At 43.3% G+C, this 25,421-nt stretch overlaps 1 protein-coding gene and 1 non-coding gene across 3 annotated transcripts; one reads left to right on the top strand and one right to left on the bottom strand.

Moving 5' to 3' along the window:
• Positions 1–1,301: 1,301 nt before the first annotated feature.
• On the bottom strand, positions 1,302–21,374 carry LOC101327752 (uncharacterized). Of its 2 annotated transcripts, XR_012325647.1 has the most exons (4): positions 20,008–21,374; positions 19,396–19,561; positions 4,142–4,290; positions 1,302–2,012 (listed from the first exon to the last, which is right to left on the bottom strand). It is a non-coding gene; the product is annotated as an uncharacterized protein (transcript). The 2 variants fall into 2 exon arrangements; XR_004521799.2 differs by lacking the exon at positions 19,396–19,561 and having other exon boundaries at positions 20,008–21,349.
• Positions 18,434–24,283, top strand: NOTO (notochord homeobox). The gene is made up of 3 exons (XM_004311589.4): positions 18,434–19,489; positions 21,912–22,126; positions 23,928–24,283. Exons 1-3 carry the CDS (start codon positions 19,057–19,059, stop codon positions 24,084–24,086), a joined length of 807 nt encoding a protein of 268 aa, XP_004311637.1. The 5' UTR covers positions 18,434–19,056; the 3' UTR covers positions 24,087–24,283.
• Positions 24,284–25,421: the final 1,138 nt, after the last annotated feature.

Here is a 25,421-nt window from a genome sequence, read left to right as displayed (position 1 = left end):
GGTCCCCAGACTAACAGCACCAGCATCACACGGGAATGTGTTAGAAATGCAGAATGTAAGGACCCACCTCCGACCCACTGAGTTGGATCTACAATTTAACTAGATTCCTGGGTGATGTGTATGCACATTAAAGTTTGAGAGGCTAGTAGACTCTAGAACAGAGGTTCTCACCTTGGCCACACAGTGGAATCACTTGGGAAAGTTGTACAAGTCCCGGTGCCCCAGGCACACCACAGACCAACTAAATCAGCATTTCAAGGTGGGAGCCTGGCATTAGGATACTTTGTTCCTCACTAGGCACTTCCCCCGGTGAGTGAGGAAGCCAAACTCCGAGGCTTCCTGCCTTAGGACTCCTCACTGGGTGAGCCCCATGTGGTTCTCCTCTGGAAAGCAGGGAGCCAGGGCTGAGCTTCCAGTGGGGTCCAACCCACCTTCTCATCAGGAGCTTGTAGACATTGATTTTCCCAGAGTACTCTCTGGACCCTGCAGGCTCTGAGTCTGGCCATCATTCCCACTTCCCATGCCTACCCCTACGTTTGAAGCCAGGACTCCAAGGGGCAGCTCACCATGTGAGTGTGAACAGCAAACAAATCAGTCTGAACACAAATAAGGTAACTTCCTAACAGGAACCTCAGTTCAGGGCTGAACAAACAGGCAGCCAGAGCCCCCACCCGACTCCTAGACCCCCAGCTGGTGGCAAGGACCAGCCTCTGCACCTGGCCTGGAAAGTGAGGTTTCCCAGGACTTCCAGTGCCCCCTTCCACCCAGTTCTCTCCCCATCCCCGGACTTGACCTCCTCAGCCTTAGTAGGGGATGGCAGAGGCTTGGTGACAACCCCAGAAGCCCACTTGTGGAAGAGCCTTAAAAAGGTTACAAGGGCATGAGGGAAGGTCTGGGCTGGTGTGAGGGCCCATGACAAGTCTGTCCTCTTCTCCCCGCCCAACACCCCTGACACCTGCCTGCAATCCACACACACCATCACCACCACCGTCATCTCTATTTTCCTTTCTTCTGAACACAGAAACCGCTTTCTAGGTGGTTCTTTCATCCTCTCCCCCTCGAACACCATCTGCTTACAAGACACTTGGAGAGATGACACACATGATAACCCAACTCTTTCTGTGTTTTTCCATTTCAACAACACCCCTGAGTTTCTGGACCCTCAGACCAGGTTTGAATGTGATGATGCAGAGACGGGCTGAACCTGTCAGTGACTTTTTAAAAAGAACCAATACCTTTGTTCACTTCTTCTACTGGTATTGGAAGTTCAGTCAGTTATGAGTAGTTGAAACAAGTTGGTCTTTAAAAGGATTTATTCTCTCTTTCACACACATACACCCTTCTACTACAGCTCTATCCCCCGTGCACCCCCAAAGGGAAAAAATAATCCTTCCCCCTTGAAGGGCTGTGGGGCACAGAGGAGAAATTAACTCAATTAAATTCAATTTCAGCCATTTAAGTTGATACTCTTAGTGTGGAATTTACCGTCAGATGGACCTGGGTTTGAATTCTTACAGTTCACTAGCTGCAAAACAAATCTTAGCTCTTCAAGATCCAGTTTCCCCATCTATAAAATGGGAATAACAGCAGAATCATGGGGATCAACAAGATACACCCCTTACCCAGTGCCTGTGGTATAAATAGTGGTTTGGTAGAGGACCATCCCTCTTTCTTTCTTTTTTTAAAAAAATTTTTTTTAATTAATTTATTTATTTTTGGCTGTGTTGGGTCTTCATTTCTGTGCGAGGGCTTTCTCCAGTTGCGGCGAGCGGGGGCCACTCTTCATCACGGTGCGTGGGCCTCTCACTGTCGCGGCCTCTCCCATTGCAGAGCACAGGCTCCAGACGCGCAAGCTCAGTAGTTGTGGCTCACGGGCTTAGTTGCTCCGCGGCATGTGGGATCTTCCCAGACCAGGGCTCGAACCCGTGTACCCGGCATTGGCAGGCAGACTCCCAACAACTGTGCCACCAGGGAAGCCCCCCATCCCTCTTTCTTGTTCCTTTCTTTATAAACTGGAGGAATAAAGGAGAAATAGAATTCAATTCAGCAAATATGTGTGTACCTACTGTGTGCTGGGTACTGTGGTAGGCGTGGCTGGTGGGTAACATGACAAAGAAGCTGCTGACCTGGGTCTGGGGTTGTCACAGGGGTATGGTGTACAGTGAGCTGGAAGCTGAGTCCTGGACCAAGTTTTGCCTTTTGTGCAAATCTCTCCCCACTTAGTTCAGTCTCAATGTCCTTCCTTTCAGTACAACAAATGGCTTTGACTAGTTGGCTGCGAAGGCCCCAACCAGCTCTAAAGTACTCTAAGTGGGTAGAAAACATACTAGTCGCACTGAATGAGGTTGTTTGCCCTGGTCCTTACACTTCCTCTCTGATCACTGTTTCTTCCCCCTGCCTTTGGCCCTCCTTAAAGCTGGGAGTCCACACGGGTCCATACTAGCTAGCCCTTCTCTCTTCTCTCACAGCACATTCTTTTTGCATAATCTCCCCCACTCCTTGCCTTTGTAGGCTATCCTCTCTCTGGAAGTATCTGCAGAGGAAAGCCTCCCCCAAGAAGCCTTCCTGGATCTCTGAAGCTATAGCTAATCTCTGTCCTTCATACTCACATAGAATCTGCCCTTTTAGTTTGACAGTCGCATTACTTAGTTGTGAATCTCCCCCAACATGAGATTGTGAGTTCCCAGTGGGAAGAAATGGTAGTCTTCATTCCTTTGCACCCCTCATAAACCCAGGACATAAAATAGGTCTCAAACAAATAGATGTTTGTTGACTTCAGTCTAATTAAAGAGCACAGGATTTCAGAGAAAGTCTTAAAAGCAGCATACATAAGAAAAAGCTAGGAAACAGTAGGTAACTGCAAAGTGCAATGTGTGTTAGCAATGTGTGCCTCTTCTGTGTCACTGTGCATTCCTGGGAGAGAGGAACAAACAACAACTTGTTTGCTCTTGGCCTGTCAGGTGCAAGGGGGTGCAGGAGGGGCAGATGAGGGGAGAAGCAGGTGTGGGGGGAGCTGAGACAGCTGGGCAGGGGGAGGAGGTGTAGGGCTTCCCCCGAGGTGGCCCTCAGGCCTTCTCTTCCTGTAGGCTGGACTTGAAGACTGATGTGTGTGGGCCCTGCATCTCAGCTGCAATGACCACCATATTCCCTAGTTAGCACTTTTCTTCTGGGTGAAAAAGTCTCCCTTTGGCAAGATGAAAGAGAAAGAGGGATGAGGAGAGACTCTGCGAAAGAGAAGGTGGAAAAGGAGAAAAGGGACAAGGATTCTCGAGGGTGTTGGAGGAAAGGGGAGCCAAGGGGCCTCCCAACATGCCTTCTCCAACTTCCTCGGTCCCGGTGGCCCTGGGGTCCTGACTAGGGTTCAGAATATTGGTGTCTACAGCTATGTTTCTTCCCTCAGTCCAGAGAAAGAAACTAGTTCTCTACTTAAGTGTGATAATCCAAGTGCAAAGCTTAAGCGATCAGTAAGTATTAGCAATCATTATGATTACCATTTTCCCCCTCTTCCTGCTCTCTACATGTCAAACCTATAGACAAGTATAGAGAATTAATACAAAGCATATCCATATGCCCACCACCACCCACTTTTATCAACCATTTTTACTCTAGTTGTTTTAAGAAATATTACAGAAAATTAACAGTATATGTACCCCTCCCTAGTCCCATTCCCTTCTTCTTCCCCGGAGCTCATCCCTATTTTAATTGTCATATTTACCATGCTCAAGAATGTCTTTATACTTGTACCACTTATTTATGTTTTACCTTATACATGTTTTAAACCTTTTTATATAAATAGGCTCGTGTCTCTGTACTGGGTCAACTTAGCTAAGCTAGAACTACATTTCCCAGAATTCCCTTCCTTACATGGTTCTGGGCTAGGTTCAGCCACAGGAGAAATCTGCATGATACTCATGTGGCAGAAGTGACGCTGCAGGAAGCACGTTCACACTGTGTGAGGTAGGCCCTGGGGTGGCTCACGCATCGCGGCTGAGCTGCTGGCTCCCCTTGCTGGTGGGGGCAGCAGCTGGACACAAAGCTCCTTTATCTGTCCCCAGACCCTCTTCACTTTCCCCAACTCCTGGGCTAGGTATGTATTTAGCTCTAGAACAAAGGACACCAGAGTCTTTTGCAGGTCACCTACATCAGTGACGTTAGAGGCTTGGAGAGGGTGTGAGATGGAGGCCGTTTCCAGCTCATTCTCGCTCTTCCTCCTGGATCCTGGTTCGTCCTTGCTTCCCCACTTCATATCCATCTTTCCTTCTCGACTGCCTTTCCAGGGGATTTCAGTCCCTAGACCCAGAAAAAGAAGTAACAGCCTCACATAGAGTCTATAACCAGCTCCCATGATTGCATAAAGTCAAATTCCCATAATAAATCCCTTATCCTATGTCACTCCTCGTGGCTCTGCTTCACAGATTGGATCCTGACTGGAATAGAATTTGCTAGCAGACATAGTTCCAAGAAGAACAGAACCTTAGTGAGTGATGGGTTCTCTAAATTTGGTCTAAATTGTCTAGAATTGATTCTGTGATCTAATTAGATCTAAAGGCATAAATGACACTTACCAAGGGTCACCAAGGGTTACCAGGGGTAAAGGGATCACTGTTACTCCATGGCATATAACAGGAGAAAACGTTTTAAAATAGTAACCTGTAGGGACTTCCTTGGCAGTCCAGTGATTAAGACTCCGTGCTTCTACTGCAGGGGGAGTGGGTTCAATCCCTGGTTGGGGAGATAAGATCCTGCATGCCCTGTGGCATGGCCAAAAAAATTTTAAAAAAAAAAAAGAAGGAAAGAAAAAAAATCACCTGTAGACAATCGTAATCAAGTGCCTATAGAAGTCAATACTTTGATTGACCAAGTATTTGCTTGAGCATAACAATTAGAATGAGATTGGTATGTTGCTAAAGTGCCCTGAAGAACTTGGGGAAAGAATATGATGAGTCAGGGCTTTACATTCCCATCTCAAGGTCCATGTAGGGACTACGGCTTGTGTCCTCAGAATTCTCTTCTGTTAAAATTAGGTAGTTGATGGGGAAGGAGTGGGACCATGAAAGTTAGGATGGAGACATGTATTGACAGATTCCTGTGAACCTGGGGACCTTGAGTCCCTAAGTTCTGCTGAACCACTTTTTTCAGTAGAAATGGCCCTTCCACCCCTACATGAGGAAGTCTCCCTTGCCTGTGGGGCCTGTAGTGGCCTTCCCTGAAGTAGAAGTGTTGATTTTTCTCAGGATCTACCTCCATTGCTTATAGGCTCAAGTCCAAACAGACTCCAAAGGGTGAAGTACAAAGCATGACCCAAGAGAAGGTGTGATACACACCAAAATAATTTCATGACTTTGCCAATTTATATCAATGGAAACCTGGGGAAATATATAGATATGGATCCCTAACGTGCAGACTCGGGGTGGAAGGAATATAAAGTCAGATTAGGCTACATTTATTTATTAGTGTAGAAATTTCTGATTCAATGTGTTAGCTTGAGTGGTTCCAACCATTTGCTCAGTTGGCTGATTGAAATCTGGAAGCTAGAATGCCAAAACTTCTTTGGTATACAGTAGAAGAAAGTGTTCAAAGGCTAAGGAAGATTGGAATGCTACAGTAGATTTATCATATAAGACCTATTTACCTACCTCCTAAAAATGTGCTCAGGAAAGTCCAGAGGACACTCCTTTCCCCAAGGCTGTGAGAAGCACATTCACAAGGAGAGCCCTGACATCCTTGAAGAGCTCTGTGGTGGCTATTCTCTGTAGGCCAAAAATAATGGTAGGAATTTACACTATTGAATCTGGCTCCCCACATTCAATGGGGATGATGAAATCCCAGGTTAGCAGGGACCAAGTAATGGTACTTAATCACCAAAGACAAAGTAGGTATTGTTATTATAATGGACTCATGGAAAATGTGGCCATGGTGGGAGGGATAGAGGTCATGTGTGGGCTTAGTAACATGGATTCTCACTCACCAAGGCCAGTCTGGCTACAGCCACTGCTGAGTGCCCAACCTGCCAACAGTAGAAGCCAACACTGAGTTCCCAATTTGGAAGTCAATCAGCCACATGGTGGCAGGTTGTTTACAAAGGAAGGAGCAGGGCTTTGTTCTCAATGGAATATCCAGTAACTGTGACATGGATTTGTTTTTCCTGCCCACAATGCTTCTGTCAAAATCACCATCTGTGAACATACAGGATGCCTTATCTGTATGTCATGGCATTCCACATAGCATTGCTTTTGACCAAAGAATTTCTTTTACAGCAAATGAAGAGAAACAATGGGCTCAGGCTTACGGTCTTCACTGGTCTTACCATGTTCCCCATTACTCTAAAGTAGCTGGCCTGAGAGAACAGTAGAATGGTCTATTGAAGACTCAGTTATGGTTCCAGCTGGGTGGCAACACCTTGAGGGCTTGGGTAATGCCCTTCAGGATGAAGGATATGCTCTAAATGAGCAACTGACATAGGGTGCTGTTTCTCCCAAAGCAAGGATTCGTGAGTCAGGAAACAGAGTATAAATGAGATAACACACAGTACTTCTCTAGCAGAATTATTGCTTTCTGTCTCTGAAACTTTGGGCTATGCTAATCTAGAGTATTAGTTCCCCAAAGAGAAATATTTCCACAGGAAACACAGCAGTGGTCCCACTGAGCTGTAAAGTGAGACTGGCCCTGGCTACTTTGGGCTTCTCTTGCCAGTGAATCAACAGGCAAAGAAGGTTATTGTACTGCCTGGGGTGGTTGGTCCTGACAATCAAGGGGGGAATGGGGAGTCTCTTTACCAAGTATTCTCACCTCCTGTGATTAAAATCGACAGCAAAACTACTACAAACTAATGCAGGAAGGAGTGCTATTGGCAGAAACAAGGGTCACCCCATCAGGCAGGGAATATGAAATGGGGAGTGGAATCGTATTTTTAAATATCAGCTAACACAACACAACCAGTTGCAGGAATGAGGACGAAAATGTCTTCTTATTTCAATGTAAATATTTTTGTGTTTTAACCAAAATTTCCCTTCGGCTTCCCATCCCTCTACTGTCTAAATAAGTTTTTAACATTATTCATCAGTAATTGTTACAGGATATCACAGGGGCAGTGTGACATAGCTAGAAGAGAAGTGAACATCACCAAACTATGAAAACTATGAACTTACAGACTTTGTATCTTCTTTTGGCAGGGGAGGGTTAGAAATGAACTTTTTCTTTTTCCACATGGATAACCACTTGATCCGACATATTTTCATTGTACAGGGATAGGTATATCATGTTAAGCAGAAACAGAATTTCGCTGTAGTTTGCTTTCAAACTTTATTTGAAAGTTACGTCTGGTGAAAACAGGTATTTATGGATGCCAAGTTGACAAAAGGTGGGCAGTGATGGCTTTGGACTGTATCACCTTAACTAAGCTGGAATCATACTTCCTAGAATTCCCTTTCCTCTATGGTTCTAGGTTAGGGTTGGCCACAGGAGAAATTTCCATGATATTTGCAAGGTAGAAGTGAAGCAGCTATGTTTATACTTGGAAGGTCGCTGTAGGGTCAGGTGTTATTGCAGTTCAAGCACAGTGTTGTGGACCTATTGGTTCACTTTATTGGTGTGAGGCAAGAGCCAAGTCTGCAGCTCTTTCAGCTCTCATTGGATCTCCTCCTTCAGCTTCTTCAACTCCTGGGCTAGGTGCATTTTTAGCTCTGGGATAAAAGACACCAGATTCTTCTACTGATCTCCTGCATCATGGAAGTTGGAGGCTTGGAGGTAGTGAAAGAAAGAAGTGAGTTCCAGTTTCTTCTTGAGAGCTTCAGCTCTTCCTCGAAGGTTCCAGCGATCCCTATCCTCCCCACTTCATGTTCACTTTTCATTCCTCACTGCCTACCCTGCCTACTTGAGGCCTCAGTACTAGATGCAGAAGCAATAGCTGTACGTGAACTGTTTAAATAGTACCCATAATTACATAAGATCAAATTTCCATAATAAATGCCTTATGGCATGCCACCCCTAGTGGTTTGGATTCTCTGATTGAACCCTGTCAGCTCTGGGGGTTGTACATATATTATCTCAGTTTGTGACTTGGCTTTTATCTTTGTTTATGGTGTCTTTTACTATACAGAAGTTTTAAGTTTGAATGTATCAAAGTTTATTGTGTTTCTTGTATTTAAGCAAGTCTTCCTTATCCTGAGGTCATAAAACTATGCCTTTTGAAAAAAGAAATCTCCTTTTTTCTTTTTCCATATTCATAACCAAATAATATGTCCACATTTTTACTATAGCTTTATAAGAAGTGTTGATATTGGGTAAGGTAAGTTCCTTTACCTTATTCACTTTTTTCAAATTGTCTTAGATACTCTTGGTGTTTTGTTCTACAGTTTTTGAATCAGTATGTCAAGCTCTATAATTGGGATTTTTTAAAATTCTAATTGCATTTAATTTTTGGATAATTTTGGGAATAGTTGTCATCTTTTGACCTTGAGTCTTCCCATTCATTTATTAAGGTCTTATTTTATGTCCTTCAATACTGTTTTCTACTTTTCTCTTTAAATATTTCACACATCTCCTAAGTTCATTCCTATGTACCTTATAGTTTATGTTGCAGTTATGAATGAGATATATTTTTCTATTACATTTGCTAATAATATTTATATTTACCAATTTTTATATATTGATCAGATACCCAGCAACTTTACTAAATTTTCTGATTAGTTTTAATAGTTTCTTTGTGAATTTGCTTGAATTTTCTCTGTAGTCATATTGTCTACAAATAAGAGTAATTTTATCTATTCCTTTCCAATTCTTACATCTTTCTTTTTGTGTCTTATGGCATTGTATCACCAGTACAATGATAAATAGACACTACAATACTGGGTATACATCTTATTCCTGACTTTAATTAGGGCTACTTCTGAAGTGTCATTTTGAAATATAATTCTTCCTGTAGGTTTTTTTTTGATTTTTTTTTGTTGTTTTTTTGGCTGTGTTGGGTCTTCATTGCTGTGTGGGATTTCTCTAGTTGCGGTGAGTGGGGGCTACTCTTTGTCGCGGTGCGCAGGCTTATCGCGGTGGCTTCTCTTGCTGCAGAGCACAGGCTATAGGCCCGCAGGCTTCAGTAGTTGTGGCTCGTGGGCTCTATAGCGCAGGCTCAGTAGTTGTGGTGCACGGGCTTAGTTGCTCTGCGGCATGTGGGATCTTCCCGGACCAGGGCTTGAACCCATGTCCCCTGCATTGGCAGGTGGATTCTTAATGACTGCACCACCAGGGAAGTGCCTAATGAGGATAGTTTAAAAGACTTCTGGGACAATATCAAACATGGTAATATTCACAATCCAAGGGCCCAGAAGGAGAATAGAGAGAAAAGGGGGCAAAGAACTTATTTGAAGAAATAATAAGTGAAAACTTCCCTAACCTGGGAAGAGAAACAGATATTCAGATCCAAAAAGCATAGAGTCCCAAACAAGATGAACCCAAAGAGGTCCACACCAAGACATGCTGTAACTAAAATGGCAATAATTAAAGATAATTATATTTAGATATAAAATAATTGGCATAAATATAAAGATATTTAAAAGCAGCAAGAAAAAAGCACTAGTTATATACAAGGGAACTCCCATAAGACACTCACAACAAAGGAAAGGAATCCAAACATAATACTAAAGATAGTCATCAGATCAAAAGGGAAGAGAGCAAAAGGAGAAAGGAACAAAAAAGAACTACAAAACAACCATAAAACAATTAAAAAGGCAATAAGTGCATACCTATCAATAATTAGGGAATTCCCTGGTGGTCCAGTGGTTAGGACTCCATGCTTCCACTACAGGGGGCATGGGTTCAATCTCTGTTTCGGGAGCTAAGATCCTGCAAGTCACACGGCATGACCAAAAAAAATTACTTTAAATATAAATGGATTAAATGCTCCAATCAAAAGACATAGAGTGGCTGATTGGATACAAAAACAAGACCTATATATGTGCTGCCTATAAGAGACTCACTTCAGATCTAAAGACAACACACAGACTGAAAGTGAGGAAATGGAAAAAGTATTCCATCCAAATGGAAATGAAAAGAAAGCTAGGTTAGCAATACTTATATCAGACAAAATAGACTTTAAAACAAAGACTGTAACAAGAGACAAAGAAGGACATTACATAATGATCAAGGGAACAATCCAACAAGAAGATATAACAGTTGTAAGTTATATGCACCGAACATAGGAGTACCTAGATATATAAAGCAAATATTAACAAAACATAAAGGGAGAAATTAACAAAAATATAATACTAGTATGGGACTTTTACACCCCACTTACCCCAATGGACAGATGATCTAGACAGAAAATCAATAAGGAAACAATGGCCTTAAATGACACGTTAGACCACATCGACTTAATAAATATATATAGAACATTCCATCCAAAAGCAGTAGAATATACATTCTTTTCAAGCACACATGGAACATTCTCCAGTATATATCAAATTCTAGGCCACAGAACAAGTCTCAATAAATTTAAGAAGCTTGAAATCATATCAAGCATCTTTTCTGACTACAACAGTATGAGACTAGAAATCAACCACAATTTTTAAAACTGCAAAAAATGCAAACACATGGATGCTAAACAAAGTACTACTAAACAACCAATGGGTCACTGAAGAGATCAAAGAGGAAATTTTTAAAATACCTGAAGACAAATGAAAATGGAAACACAATGATCCAAAATCTATGGTATACTAAAAAAGCTGTTCTAAGAGAGAAGTTTATAGTGATACAAGCCTACCTCAGAAAACAAGAATAATCTCAAATAAACAATTTAACATTACACCTAAAGGAACTAGAAAAAGAAAGACAAAAAATAAAACATGTTAATAAAAGGAAAGAAATAGTAAAGGTCAGAGTAGAAATAAATAAAAAGAGACTAAAAGAACAATGGAAAAGATCACTGAAACTAAGAGCTGATTCTTTGAAAAGCTAAATAAATAGATAAACCTTTAGCCAGATTCATCAAGAAAGAAAGAGAACAGTCCCAATAAATAAAATCAGAAATAAAAGTTACAACCGACACTACAGATATACAAAGGATCATAAGAGATTACGATGAACAATTATATGCCAATAAAATGGACAACCTAGGGGCTTCCCTGGTGGCACAGTGGTTAAGAGTCCGCCTGCCGATGCAGGGGACACAGGTTCTTGCCCCGGTCCGGGAAGATCCCACATGCCGCGGAGCGGCTAGGTCCGTGAGCCATGGCCACTGAGCCTGTGCGTCTGGAGCCTGTGCTCTGCAACGGGAGAGGCCACAACAGTGAGAGGCCCACGTACCGCAAAAAAAAAAAAAAGAAAAGAAAAAGGACAACCTAGAAGAAATGGATAATTTCCTAGAAATGTACAACCTCACAAGACTGAATCAGGAATAAATAGAAAATATGAACAAATCAATTACCAGTAATGAAATTGAATCATCAATCAAGAAACTCCCAATGAACAAAAGTCCAGGACCAGATGGTTTCTCAGGTGAATTCTACCAAACACTTAAAGAAGAATTAACACATATTCTTCTCAAACTACTCCAAAAAATTCAAAAGGGAGGAATGTTTCCGAACTCATTCTACAAGGCCAGCATCACCCTGATACCAAAACCAGGCAAAGACACCACGAAAAGATAAAATTACAGTCCAATATCTCTGATGAACATAGATGCAAAAATCCTCAATGAAATACTAGCAAATCAAATTCAATAATACATTAAAAGAATCATACACCATGATAAAGTAAAATTTATTCCACAATGCAAGGATGGTTCAATATCTGCAAATCAATCAATGTGATACACCATATTAACAATTTGAAAATAAAAATCATATGATTACCTGATGCAGAAAAACTCTTGACGAAATTCAACATCCATTTATAATAAAAATTCTCAACAAAGTGGGTATAGAGGGAGCATACCCCAACATAATAAAGGCCATATATGATGAACCTATAGCCAATATCATATTCAATGGTCAAAAGCTGAAAGCATTTCCCCTAAGATCACAGGCAAGACAAGGATGCCCACTCTTGCCACTTTTATTCAACACAGTATTGGAAGTCCTAGCCACAGGAATCAAACAATAGAAAGAAATAAAAGGAATCAAAATTGGAAAGGAAAAAGAAAACCTGTCACTGTTTGCTGATGACATGATACCACATATAGAAAATCCTAAAGATGCCACCAGAAAACTACTAGAGCTCATCAATGCATTTGGCAAAGTTTCAGGATACAAAATTAATATACAGAAATCTGTTGCATTTCTGTACACTAAAAAAGAAGTATCCAAAAGACAAATACAGAAAACAATCCCTTTTACAATTGCATAAAAAAGAATAAAATACCTAGGAATAAATCTAAATAAGGAGGTTAAAGACCTGTACTCAGAAAACTGAGACATCAATGAAAGAAACTGAAAATAACACAAACGAATGGAAAGATATACCACGTTTATGGATTGGAGGAATTAGTATTGTTAAAATGACATACTACCCAAGGCAATCTACAGATTCAGTGCAATTCCTATCAAAATGCCAATGACATTTTTCACAGACCAGAACAAATAATTCTAAAGGTTTTGTAGTAACACAAAAGACCCTGAATGGCCAAAACAATCTGAGAATGAAGAATAAAGCTAGAAGTATTATACTCCCTGATTTCAAGTTATACTACAAAACTACAGTAATCAAAACAGTATAGTACTGGCACAAAAAGAGACACATAGATCAGTGGAACAGGATAGAGAGCCTAGAAATAAGCCGATACACTTACAGTCAATTAATCTATGACAAAGGCAGCAAAAATACACAATGGAGAAAAGACAGCCTCTTCAATAAATGGTGCTGGGAAAACTGGACAGCTAGATGCAAAAGAATCAAACTGGACTACTTGCTCACACCATATACAAATATAAACTCAAAATGGATTAAAGACTTAAAAGTAACACCTGCAACCATAAAACTCCTAGAAGAAAACATAGGCAGTATGCTCTTTGACATAGCAATATTTGGGGGGATATGTCTCCTCATGAAAGGGAAACAAAAGCAAAAATAAACAAATGGGACTACATAAGGCTAAAAAGTTTTTGAACAGTGAAGGAAACTATCAACAAAAGAAAATGTAACCTACTGAGTGGGAGAAGATATTTGCAAATGACATATGCAAGAAACGGTTAATATCCAAAATATACAAAGAACTCATACAACTAAATAGCAATAAAACAAACAACCCAATTAAAAAATGATCAGAGGACCTGAATAGACATTTTCCCAAAAAGACATAACAGATGGCCAACGAACACATGGAAAGATGCTCAACATCACTAATCATCAGGAAAATTCAAATCAAAACCATAATGAAATATCACCTCACACTTAGCAGAACGTCTATTATCAAAAAGACAACAAAAAAAAATGTTGGTGAGGATGTGGAGAATAGGGAACCCTCATGTGCTTTGGTAGGAATGAAATTGGTACAGCTACTATGGAAAACAGTATGGTGATTCCTCACAAAATTTAAATAGAACTACCATACAATCCAGCAATTCCAGTTCTGGGTATTTTTCTGAAGTAAAAAAAACACTACTTTGAAAGCATATATGCACATCTATGTTCATTGCATCATTATTTACAATAGCAAGATATGGAAGCAACCTAAGTGTCTATCCATAGCTGAATGGATAAAGAAGATGTGGTATATATACATATACAATGGAATATTACTCAGCCATAAAAAAGGATGAAGTCTTGCCATTTGCAACAACATGGATGGATTTAAAGGGTATTACGCTATGTGAAGTAAGTCAGTCAGATAAAGACAAGTACCATATGATTTCACTTATATATAAAATCTAAAAAACAAAACAAATGAATAAACTTAAAACAGGAACAGACTCAGAGATACAGAGAATTAACTGGTGGCTTCCAGAGTGGAGGGAGGGAGACGAGTGAAATGGGAGAAAGAGATTAAGAAGTACAAACTTCCAGGGACTTCCCTGGTGGTCCAGTGGTATAGAATCCGCCTTCCAATGCAGGGGACATGGGTTCGATCCCTGGTTGGAGAACTAAGATCTCACATGCTGTGGGGCAACTAAGACCACGCGCCACAGCTACTGAGCTCCCACACCTCAACTAGAGAGGCTGCGTGCAGCAAACTACAGAGCCCACATGCCCTGGAGCCCGCACGCCACAACTAGAGGGAGAAAACCCACAGCCACAACTAGAGAGAAGCCCACATGCTGCAACGAAGAGCCCACACACCACAACAAAAAGATCCCGCATGCCACAACAAAGACCTAATGCAGCCAAAAATAAAAATAAATAAATAAATAAATAGAAGTACAAACTTCCAGTTATAAAATAGGTAAGTCATGGGGGTATAATGTACAGCATAAGGAATATAGTCAATAATATTGTAATTACTCTGTATGGTGACAGATGGTAACTAGATTTATTGTGGTGATCATTTTCAATTATACTTCAGTAAAAAAAGAAAAAAAGAAAAAAGATTCCATTGTATGTATAAACCACGGTTTGCTTACCCATTCTTCCATCAATGCACACTTGGGTTTCTTCTATGTTTTAGCTATTGTGAATAATGCTGCTATGAACATGGGTGTGTAAATATTTCTTCGAGACCCTGCTTCCAACCCTTTTGGGTATAGACTCAGAAGTGGAATGCCTGGATCATACGGTAATTCTATTTTTAATTTTTTTTTTTTTTGCAGTACGCAGGCCTCTCACTGTTGTGGCCTCTCCCGTTGCGGAGCACAGGCTCTGGACGCGCAGGCTCAGCGGCCATGGCTCACGGGCCCCGCCGCTCCGCGGCATGTGGGATCTTCCTGGACCGGGGCACGAACCCGTGTCCCCTGCATCGGCAGGTGGACTCTCAACCACTGCGCCACCAGGGAAGCCCTTCACTGTAGTTTTGATTTGCATTTCCCTAATGATTAGTGATTTGAGCATTTTTTCATGTGCTTATTGTTCTTTCATATATATTCTTTGGAGAAATGTCTATTCAAGTCTTTTGCCCATTTTTGAATCAGGTTGTTTGCTATTTTGTTGTTGAGTTTAGGAATTCTCTATATATTCTGGATATTAATCCCTTATCAGATATAAAATTGCAAATATTTTCTCCCATCCTGTGTGGCCTTTCTACTCTGTTTATAGCATATTTTGATGTACAAAATTTTTACATTTTTTGTTGTTGTTGGGTAGAGTGTTCTGTATTTGTCTGTTACATCTAGTTGGTTAATTGTGTTGTTTAAGTCTTCTATTTCCTTACTTATCTTCTCTCCATTTGTTCTATCCATTATTGTAAGTAGGATATAAAAGTTTCCAACGATTATTGTTGAACTATTTCTCCCTTCAATTCTGTCAATTTTTGCTTTGTATATTTTGATGGTCTGTCATTAGGTACATAAATGTTTATTATACTTCTTCCTGTATTGAATATTTTATTAATATATAATGTCCTTCTTTGTCTCTCGTAACCCTTTTTTTTTTTTTTTTGGTTTAAAGTCTATTTTGTCCAATATTAGTATAGCTACTCCTATTCTCTTTCGGTTACTATTTTCATGGAATATCTTTTTCCATCCTTTCACTTTCAACCAGTTTATGTCTTTGCTTGTCAAGTGAGTCTCTTGTATAGAGCATATAGTTGGTTCATGTATTTTTATCCATTTTGCCAATCTGTCTTTTGACTGGAGAGTTCAATCTATTTAAAGTAATTTAAAGTAATTGATTATTACTTTATTGATAAGGAGTGGCTTACTTCTGTCATCGTGCTGTTTTCTGTATGCCTCATAGCTTTTGTCCCTCATTTCTTACAGTATTGTCTTCTTTTGTGTTTAGTCAATTTTTTGTAGTGAAATGTTTAAATTTCTTTCTCATCTTCTTTTATGTATATTCTATAGCTATCTTCTTTGTGGTTACCATGGGCATTACATTTAACTTACATCCTAAGTTATAACACTCTAATCTGAATTTATACCAGCTTAATTTTGATAACATACAAAAACTCTGCTTCTTCACAGCTCCATCCCTACTCTCTTTCAGTTGTTGATGTAACAAAATTACATTTTTATATGGTGTGTGCCCCAAAACATAAGCTAATACTTATTTTAAATGCATTAATCTCAAATTATGTAGAAAACAAGATTTGGAATTACAAATAAAAATTACAGTAATACTAGCTTTCACACTAATAATATTTTCTTCAAATGTGTTAGTCTCAAATCATTTAGAAAACAAAGTACAGTTACAAACCATTATTATAATTAATTTTTAAATTTTTGTGTATTTAAATCAATCAATATTTTCCTTTATTGATTCAGATTTTGACTCATCCTTGAAAAGTCTTTTTTCTAACACCTCCACAAAAATCAATTCCAGACCTAAATATAAAAGGTAAAATAACAAAGAATTTTAAAAATAACAGAAGAATATCTTCATGACTTTGGATAGGCAAAGGTTTCTTTTAAAGGACACAAAAGCAGATGATTAAGCTTGATTAAAATTAGTAATTTTGTTCACCAAAAGAAAACTTTAAAAGAATGAAAAGGCAGGCCGCAGAGTGGAAGAAGATATTTGCTTATATATAAATATTTAACAAAAGACTTGATTCCAAAATATCTATCTCTATCTATACATAAATATTCTTACAAATTAATAAGAAAAAGATAGTAACCCAATGGAAAAATAAGGAAACCACTGGAACAGGCGCTTCACACAAAAGGGGATATCCAAATCGCTGATAAGCTTAAGAAGAGATGCTCAACTTGAACAGTCTTCAGGGAAATAAATGTAAATTAAAACAAATTTTGCTAAGGGTGAAATAGCTAGGGGATTTGAACCTAGGCAGTCTGTTAACCTCTCTTGCTCTATTTACTTATATGTAAATTGAGGATATTAATGTCTATACCCTCAGGAGCTTACAGTTTGAGGAGAAATAAGTGAAACAACAGAATATAGATAACTATGTACTGAAATACAGTGAATTATGTATGGAAAATCCAGACCTAGAGACAGTGACCATATTTTTTACCTAAAACTCAGCACAAACATACTTAACAAAATGGTCATACACCTTCCATCTTACAAGCTTTTTCTTGTTCTTTGTCAACTTCCCCTGATTCCAGGGTGCATGCTGTTATTGTAAATAGCCTCTCTCCTCCCCATAATAGCTAGCATGTAGCTAAAAACTCAATCTCATTCAACTCTTGTAAGAATCCCATTAGGTATGATTTTCTCACTTAAGAGACCATTCCCGTTTTATAAGAAACTGAGGCTTAGAGTGAATAAGCCACTTATCTGAAGTCACAGAAAAGTTCAGTGACAAAGTTGGGATTTGAAGCCAGGTTTGTCCAACTCCAAAATCCACATTTTCCATCATCTTGCTCCACTGTTCCCTGACTGCATAAGCTGCTGTCTTTGTGGGCCCAAAAAAGTGGGTGTGTGTATCCAGGCTCACAAGGCCTGCTTCTGGTGCCTTGGCACTGCAGTCTGGGTGGGTCCTGGGTGGGGTGGGGGGGGTAACACAGCCCCTCCTTCTTGGAGAAAAAGCTCCTCCAAAAGAAACACGTTGAGAAATGGAATGGTGTGTGTAAGATTTGGGAGTTATGGGAGGGGGGAGCATCTAGAACTTTCCAAATCCCAGTGGGTCTGACCTCACGTAAGACAGAGTCCTTCCCATCCATGCCCCATCCCTAGGGCTCTCATTCCTGTATCCTCATCTCTGACCCTGCGTACTCTGGTCAGAACACAGTAAGCCTAGACCTGGGATCAGATCGGACGCTTGCACATCATTTTGCCCACAATCTCACGTTCCAGGCTGCCTGGGGGGTTGCTCAGAAGGCAGGGCCGGTAGTTGCTGAATTAGGAAGTGGGGGAGGGCAGGAACCCAGTAAGGTTCCTCCAGCCCTTACTTTGCAGAACAGACAGGGCATGTTGGTGTTCCAAACAGCTGACACCTATGGACAATGCCACTGAACTGCACCTCGACCTGGTAGAGTGGTTTCAATGTTAGGCATTGATTTGGGGAGGCAGAATGCTATGGGAGCCTGGAAGGCAGGAATCCCTCAGAACTCTGCAATCACAGCATAGTGCTCACCGGCCAATTCTAAATGATTTACATGCATTAACTCATGTAATCACACAGCAACTCCATGAGGTACCTACCATCGTTATCCATTTTACAGGTGAAGAAATTCAAACAGCAACTTGTAACTTGCCCAAGGACATGGGTAAATACTGATTATCCAACTGTAAAACTGGATACAAATGCCTGCCTTACACCTACATAATTCAGGTTTTGTAGGACATCAACTCTCATGCATTTGCAATAAATTAGTATTTCTTAATCTGGAACCATTAATGTTTTTACCCTTCTACTTTTTTGAATACAGGAAAGATTTTTCCAGTGGGCCCTAAGTAATGTGGGTGCAGAAAGTTCCTGGAAAGACTCAAAAGAAATTGGTAACTACAGCAGTGTCTCCAGTCAGGGAAAGGTGGGAAATTTACATTTCACAGTGGTTAAACAAGATATTTAAATTAATTTTTTTTTAAATTTAAGGGCTTGCGCAGTCACAGGTGAGTGTGGCCAGGGGCTTCTGCTTCACAGACAGTGAGAGGATGAGCTAAAGCTTGAAGGCAAAGCTTAACATCCATCTACACTGGCAGGGTGGCTCGCCCAGGATCACCAGCAAGTCACAGCGAGCTCAGGGTCCTTTACCCGACAGCACGGGCTGGGGTTGGGGGTGGGATTTTTTTAATGCGTAAGGAGGGAGGGCGCTGGGGCACACGGAGCTTTGGAACTTTGCGGGGTTGGCTGCGCCCGGGAGGCGGTGCCTGGGCTGCGGGAAGAAAAGGCCCGGCCAGTCCGGCCCCGCCCTGTCCAATTTAAGAGACCTCGCCGGCAGCGGCGGCTGTTCCTGGACAGCAAGGCTCGCTCCCTTATTTAAAGCAGGTGTCCTCACTCTCTTCTCGCGCTGCCCACACAGCCCAGAGGCCCCCGGCTCCCCTCCCTGCGCCCGTCCGGGCAAGGGCAGCGCCATGCCCAGCCCCGGGCAGCGAGGCTGCCGGCCGCCCGCTACCTCGGGCGCCCGGGTCCAGCGCCCGCGCTCCAGCTGCTCTCCCGCGCCCGCGTCTCCCGCGCCCGCGTCCCCCGCGCTGCCGCGCCGCTCGGCAGGCCCAGGCCCACCCCGTGCAACCGGACGCCTCGAGTCCTCCTTCTCTGTCGAGGCCATCCTGGCCAGACCCGACCGCCGTGCGCCCGCCATCTCCTCTCTGTCTGTCTCCGCCGGCGCTGCCGGGGGCCTCTGGACCGCGCCCGCCCGGCCTCCCGCTCCGGCTCTGCCCAGCGCGTACCCGGCTACGTGGCTGCCCGCCTACCTGAACGCGGGGCTCGACCAGCGGTGCCCCCAGCTCCCGGTGCTGCGGCTGCGCACCGCCCACTTTTGCGGCCTCCAGGGCCTCGGCGTCACAGGTACGAGGTGGCGGACGGCCGTGACTGTGGGCACAGGGTAGAGGAGAAGTCCCCGAGTTTGAGAGCCACACACTGTTAGAGTGGGTGGAAACGCTATGACCCTTGAGCCTGCCGTTGATACCGGGCGGAGAGAGGGACCCAGACCGGGTGGGAGGCTGCCCGGCCCGCCGCTGAGGTGGGAGAAGATGTGTGTGGTGAGGCGGGTGCGGAGCGGGAGGTGAGGGCGGGCCAGAGGGGGCTCGGAAGACAACTAGGACCAGCGCAGGGCTGCAGCGGGCCCAGCCCCGCGTCGCTGGACGAGGGATTGGTAGAGGCCCTTGCTCCCTCCCACACCCGCTTCGGATAATGCTTGGTGGCGCAGGCTCTTTCCCAAAGCGGCTCTCGCCGCGAACCCAGGGCCCGGTCTTAGACGGGAGAAGCGGATGCTGCCGCTGGTACCCTCCAGCGAGGAGCTGTTGGGAGTTAGCCGACGCGGTTACGGCTCTGCGCCTGCTTGCTTATAGCTCTTAGAGTGGTACCTTGAGGCTCTGGGTCCTTGGAGCGCAGTCACTTAAATCCCAGCGAGACTTTAACCATTGAGGTAACTTTCTCCTCTAGCATTAACATCCATCTACACGAGTTTCTGCCATCTTTGGCTCTCTGGTTCATGCGTCTGCGTGGTTCCCATGAAGGAAAACAGAAGCAAAGTTAGTGCAAGCATTATTGACCCATACCAAGATCCTTGTAAGACAATCTTACCTGGTTCCTACTTCCTGGGTTCCCCCCATCCTGCATCTCTTCAACTCCTTTCAGCTGGCATTTCTCCTAACCATGTGGGAGAGAAACACTGGTCTCCCAACCCCATCCAAATTCGTGCCATGAATAAGAGCCACAGCCCTCACTCCAAGCCACCTTTTTCTAACATCCCCACACACCTGAGGTTTGAATTGCAGTTTACGACTTTGTATATGGTTGTCTCATTTTCAAGTTAGTTTTTGCATGGGTATTACATCCATACAGTTCAAACTTCAAAATGTTAACTGAGATATAGTATGGAAAAGAGTTTCCTTTACCACTCTTGTCCCCCAGCCACCTGGTTCTCCCCACCCCGCAGGCAGCCAGACACCAGTTTCTTTATTCTTCCAGTGGTATTTTATACCTGCACACACGTATATATGTGTGAGAATAAATATATATATACATACATAAACACGCACACATTCTTCTAACCCCCATACTAGACACACTGCTCTGCACCTTACTGTTTTCACCTGACCGTGAATCAGAGATTTTTCCTTGTAAGTCCATGCAGAGCTTCTTTGCCACAGAATGGGCCATTGTTAGGATGTACCATATTTTAAATCTGGCCCCATTGATTGTTCTTCATAGTTTTCTATTAATGCTTATGTTTATGGTAAGCCAGGTGAGCCCAGTGGTTTGGGTCTTGGGCAGCCAGGCCTCACTCCCTTCACTGGGGCAGTTTCGTTTGCCAGCCCTGGAGCCTCCCCAAGGCTAGTGGGAGCTGAGCAGTCTTAGCACTGCACTTGCCAGGCCTCTGTCTGGAACACTTCCCTCCAAGCTAGCCCAAGGGCTTACTTCCTCACTCCTTTGGAGTTATGACTCAGGTACTGCCCTCTGGCAGACCAATCTCCATCTCTGCTGGCCCACAGCTCTATGAGCTGAAAAGCACCCTTGTGTGCATTAGAAAAGGTCACCCCCTAACTTCAAGCTGGCACAACACCTTGTCAGGCAGGAAGAATTGGCCTGTGGAGAGTGGTCAGAATTTCAGACTCCACTTACCCTCTCAGCTGGGTACCTGTGTGCAGGGCACAAGCTATACATAGTGGCCCTGTTCAAGTGTCAACTTAGTGAGGTGCCTACCTTTCTAAAGATACAAACTATCCCCCCTCCCCCTCCCACACACTTAACCCTGTCCTTCCTTGCTTTATTCTTCTCACTAGTGCTAATCCTTTTCTGACATACTCAATATTTTACTTATTTGCCTTTTTTTTACTATTAGGGATTTTCTGTTTTGTCCTGGAACCATGCCTGAAACATAGTAGACATTCAAAAAGTTGAATGAACAAAAAGGATGAACCCTCACTCTTTGTTCAGAAGCAGGTCTCTTCTCTGCTCATCCCATAGGGTTTTCCTGAAGTAGCCAAGGAAAGGAAAGGAGAGATGGAGGTTTGGCAGCTCCTCTTAGGGCCAAAGATTATGCCACTCACTTGAAGAATAATGGAGCCCGAAGCGGTCTCACAACACTGTCCCTTCTTTCTCATTTGTTTTACTTCTGCACAGTCTCTTCCCACCCTGCCTTCTTGCTGTGTTACCTGGCCAAGGGTAAGACAGGGCAGTGGAGCTGTGAGCTTGTTCTCTCTCCTCTAAGATGAGAAGCTAGGGGGTTACTGGCTAACCTCTCCTCCTGCTAATTGCTCTTCAGGCTTGGAGCTGGCTCACTGCCTAGGCCTCTGGGGTCCCCGCAACTGGGCCCAAGCTCAGGACCTTCAGGACACTGAGAGATCCCAAAAGAGGGTCCGAACCATGTTTAACTTGGAGCAGTTGGAAGAGTTGGAGAAAGTGTTTGCAAAACAGCACAATCTAGTGGGGAAGAAGAGAGCCCAGCTGGCAGCCCAGCTCAACCTTACAGAGAACCAGGTGAGAGCAGGGACTCCTGTGGGGCCTGGGCTGTACCTAGGGACAGATACTACTCTCTCAAAGACCCTGAGTTGGGGCTGGGAGGAATTTGTAGGCCTTCATCCTCTGTGCCATGCCGATGGGGGAGACAGGCCCTAACCACTGGCACACTCCCTTCCCTATATGTTGAGAAAAATAGTCCTATTTGAAATCACATTATGGAAACAACACATGGTGTTAATCTAGAACTTTATAATGTAATGTCTCCATGCTAAATAAGGAGCTGACAGTGAAATTAAGTAGGTATTCAAGGGACTAAATATTAAAAATAATAAACATCCCTTGACCTCATATTCCCCTCTGGCTACTGCATCATCTTTCTGCTCTTTTCAGAGGCAAACCTATCAAGAACTGGCTATGTTCTCTGTATGTCCTCACCTCCCATCTACTCCTTAACTCATTGCATTGTGAATTCTTTACCTACCATTTCATTGAACCTTCTCATCAAGGTCTCTAATGTCCTCCATGTTGCCAAAGTCAGCAGATGCTTTCCTTTCCTCATCTTACCCCACCACTCAGTACAGGCAACCACTCCTTCTCTTAGGAAATACACTCTTCTCTTGGCTTCCAGACACCACACTCTCTTGGTTTTTCTCCTGGCTTTTTGGTCCTTTCTTCTTGGTTGCCTTTGTAGGCAACTCTTCTCTTTGTGACCTCGAATTTTCCTCCCTAGCTGATTTAATCTATCCCCATGGGTTTTAAATACTATCTGTAAGCCAATGACTCCCTAATTTTTATCTTCAGCCCACCTCTCTTTCCTGACTTGTACATCTAACTACCTTCTTGCGGCCTCCACTTGGATGTCTTGTGGGTAGCCATTTTAAACTTAAGTCAGAACCTCAATTCTTGATTTTTTTTCCTCCCCATATCTCTTCCTTTTCCCACACATGGCACCACCGTCCACCCAGTTGCTCAAAACACTTAGTCATCCTAGATTCCTCTTTCTCTCCCACTTCCAATCCATCAGCTAGCCTTTTCACTTCTACCTCCAAAATACAACTGGAATCATTTCATTTCTCTCCATTGCCCCCAGTTCCAAATGGGACTGTTTTTCTCATCACACAGGGAAGGGAGTGTGCAGCCCCAGCTCTCACTAGATCCCTGCAATAGTCTCCCCAGCTATCTCCCCAAATCTGTTTATATCCATTCTTCACACAACTGCCAGATGTGCAATTTACTTGACATGTAAATAGGACTGTGTTTCATCCCACTTAAAAGCTCAAAGTTGACACTTCTAACCCATGGCCTTCACAGTTTCCCTTCCTTTGCTTTCCTCTCTCAGATGTGCCTGCAATGCTGTCCTCTTTTTTGGTCCTCAGACGCTCCAAGCTTGGTTCCCCTGCCCTGGCTTGCTTTTTTCTCTGTTCCCATCGGGCTGGCCTCTCATCCTCTGAGCCTCAGCTTAAGTGCTGGTTCTTCAGGGAGGCTCAAACCCCTGTTCATACCCCCTTTTGTGTTTATACATTTGTTTCCATGTTTGTTATTAGTCTCCCTCCACTGGACTATGAGCTCCATGAGGGCAGAGATCATGCCTCTACTGCTCACTATTATCACCGTCACCTAGGGTGATGCCTAGTTCATATCAGGAGCTCAATAAATATTTGCTGAGTGAATGAGTGGTGACTGGCATTAGAGGGAAGGGTGTGCTTCCCTTAGAATGAAGAGTAAATTTTGACCAGAGAGGAGTGGGGACTGTGGGAATGGGGGAAGCAGTGGGAACTGCTGGTCACATTCTGATCTCTTCTCACTGCCTCAATTACAGGTGAGGGTCTGGTTCCAAAACCGCAGGGTTAAGTATCAGAAGCAGCAAAGGCTGAGACTGCCAGCTGCATCTGCCATGGCTGCCTCCCCGGATGAGCCCTCCAGCAGCTCCAACACCACCATCCAGAGAGAAGATGCAGAGTCAGGAGTGGACAGCTGAGGACTGGGACAGAGGCTCAACCCAAGCTGTTTGGGCTAGTTCTTCCTGGGGGCACCAACTGGACCTCCCTGTTCCAATTCTTAATGAAGAGCTTGTCAGGTCAAAGGGCATCAGGGGAATCTGAACTGTCAAGCAGGGGTCCCCCTTTCCTATATCTACCCCTGGGAGCTGTAATAATGCAAATGGTCATGGGTACAGACTTTGGCCTTCAGCTGTGTCCTTGGCTAAGTTACCGAACTTCTGAAGTTTTTTTCCCCACCTGTATAATGGGTATGTTGATAACGTAGACCTCCCAAGACTGAGATGATGTCTGTAAAACACTTATAGTGTGCCAGGCTCAGTACTAAGTGTGCAGTAACTATTAAGGCTTATAGGCCCCCTTCATCTGTGGGAGTAATACCTCACCCCTGGCTTCTCCAGGGATTAATCTTTGCCTGGCCTGGCTGTAGACGAGAGAGGGCCTCCTTGAATCAGTATATGGGCCTAGAAGACTTCGCCATTGGAGATGGTGGAGTTGAGAGCAAAGAAGGAAGGGCAGATCATTTAGCCCATTTCCTCTCCCAGAATTTACCAAAGTTTTCTTATTTTGTCTGAAATGTTAACACTCTCAGAAGGAGCTCAGGCCCAGCTGCCTCCTTGGAGCAGACATACTACCCTGAACACCATCTTTTTCCGTCTAGCTACTTGACTTGACCCCCTATCCATCTTCATACAGAGAGATTTAACTCTGCCTTTGCCAAAACTGGCATTTTGTCATAAACTCTGCTGTATTATTATTCCCCTGCTTCACAACCAGTTCTCATGGCTCCCGTTCCTTCCCAGGAATCTACTCAGTTTCTTTCCAAGAAGCGTAGCTGATAGCCTACTCTTGTGAAGCCTGCCACCAATATTTCCAGAGCTAATTTCTCTAGCACTCCACATTCCCTGGCGGGCTTCCGTTGAGGGTATTCATTTAGAATACAGAATGACTTCTGGGTGTTGAGATGAACTGGTGGAAGGAGGACTGCCCTGCCACCTGGTGGTGGCAGAGTTTTCTGAGGGAGGGAGAAAAGGCAGGGAGCAGGGGTGGCCTTGGGAAACCACCTGCCGCCAAGTCAGTTGACCATCGCCTCCAGGACCAAGCTGCAGCTGGAGGGAGGCCAGGGTCCAGCTTCAAGAACCCTCCTGTTCCTGTCTTCCGGGAAATCCTTCCTAATGCTGGACCCAGTCAGCTCTATTAAAGGAACACAGCTACATTGCCTCTTCCGGGAACCATGGGCTCACTTTTTTTTCTTTTTTTTTTTTAAATCACCAGCAGTGACCTATTCAGCAGTTACTGTGCTCTATCAAATCCCT

Source organism: Tursiops truncatus, chromosome 14, assembly GCF_011762595.2.
Source record: "Tursiops truncatus isolate mTurTru1 chromosome 14, mTurTru1.mat.Y, whole genome shotgun sequence".
NCBI classification, from domain to species: domain Eukaryota; kingdom Metazoa; phylum Chordata; class Mammalia; order Artiodactyla; family Delphinidae; genus Tursiops; species Tursiops truncatus.
The sequence above is the reverse complement of the archived record's forward strand: the minus strand, read 5'-3'. Positions and strand labels throughout refer to the sequence as shown.

What these genes read in the sequence shown, in the direction of transcription:
- NOTO (XM_004311589.4), top strand. Translation starts at nt 19,057, where the DNA reads ATGCCCAGCCCCGGGCAGCGAGGCTGCCGGCCGCCCGCTACCTCGGGC. An exon ending in CCAGGGCCTCGGCGTCACAG is followed by an intron (nt 19,490 to 21,911) that starts GTACGAGGTGGC and finishes ATTGCTCTTCAG; the next exon opens with GCTTGGAGCTGGCTCACTGC. An exon ending in TCAACCTTACAGAGAACCAG is followed by an intron (nt 22,127 to 23,927) that starts GTGAGAGCAGGG and finishes CCTCAATTACAG; the next exon opens with GTGAGGGTCTGGTTCCAAAA.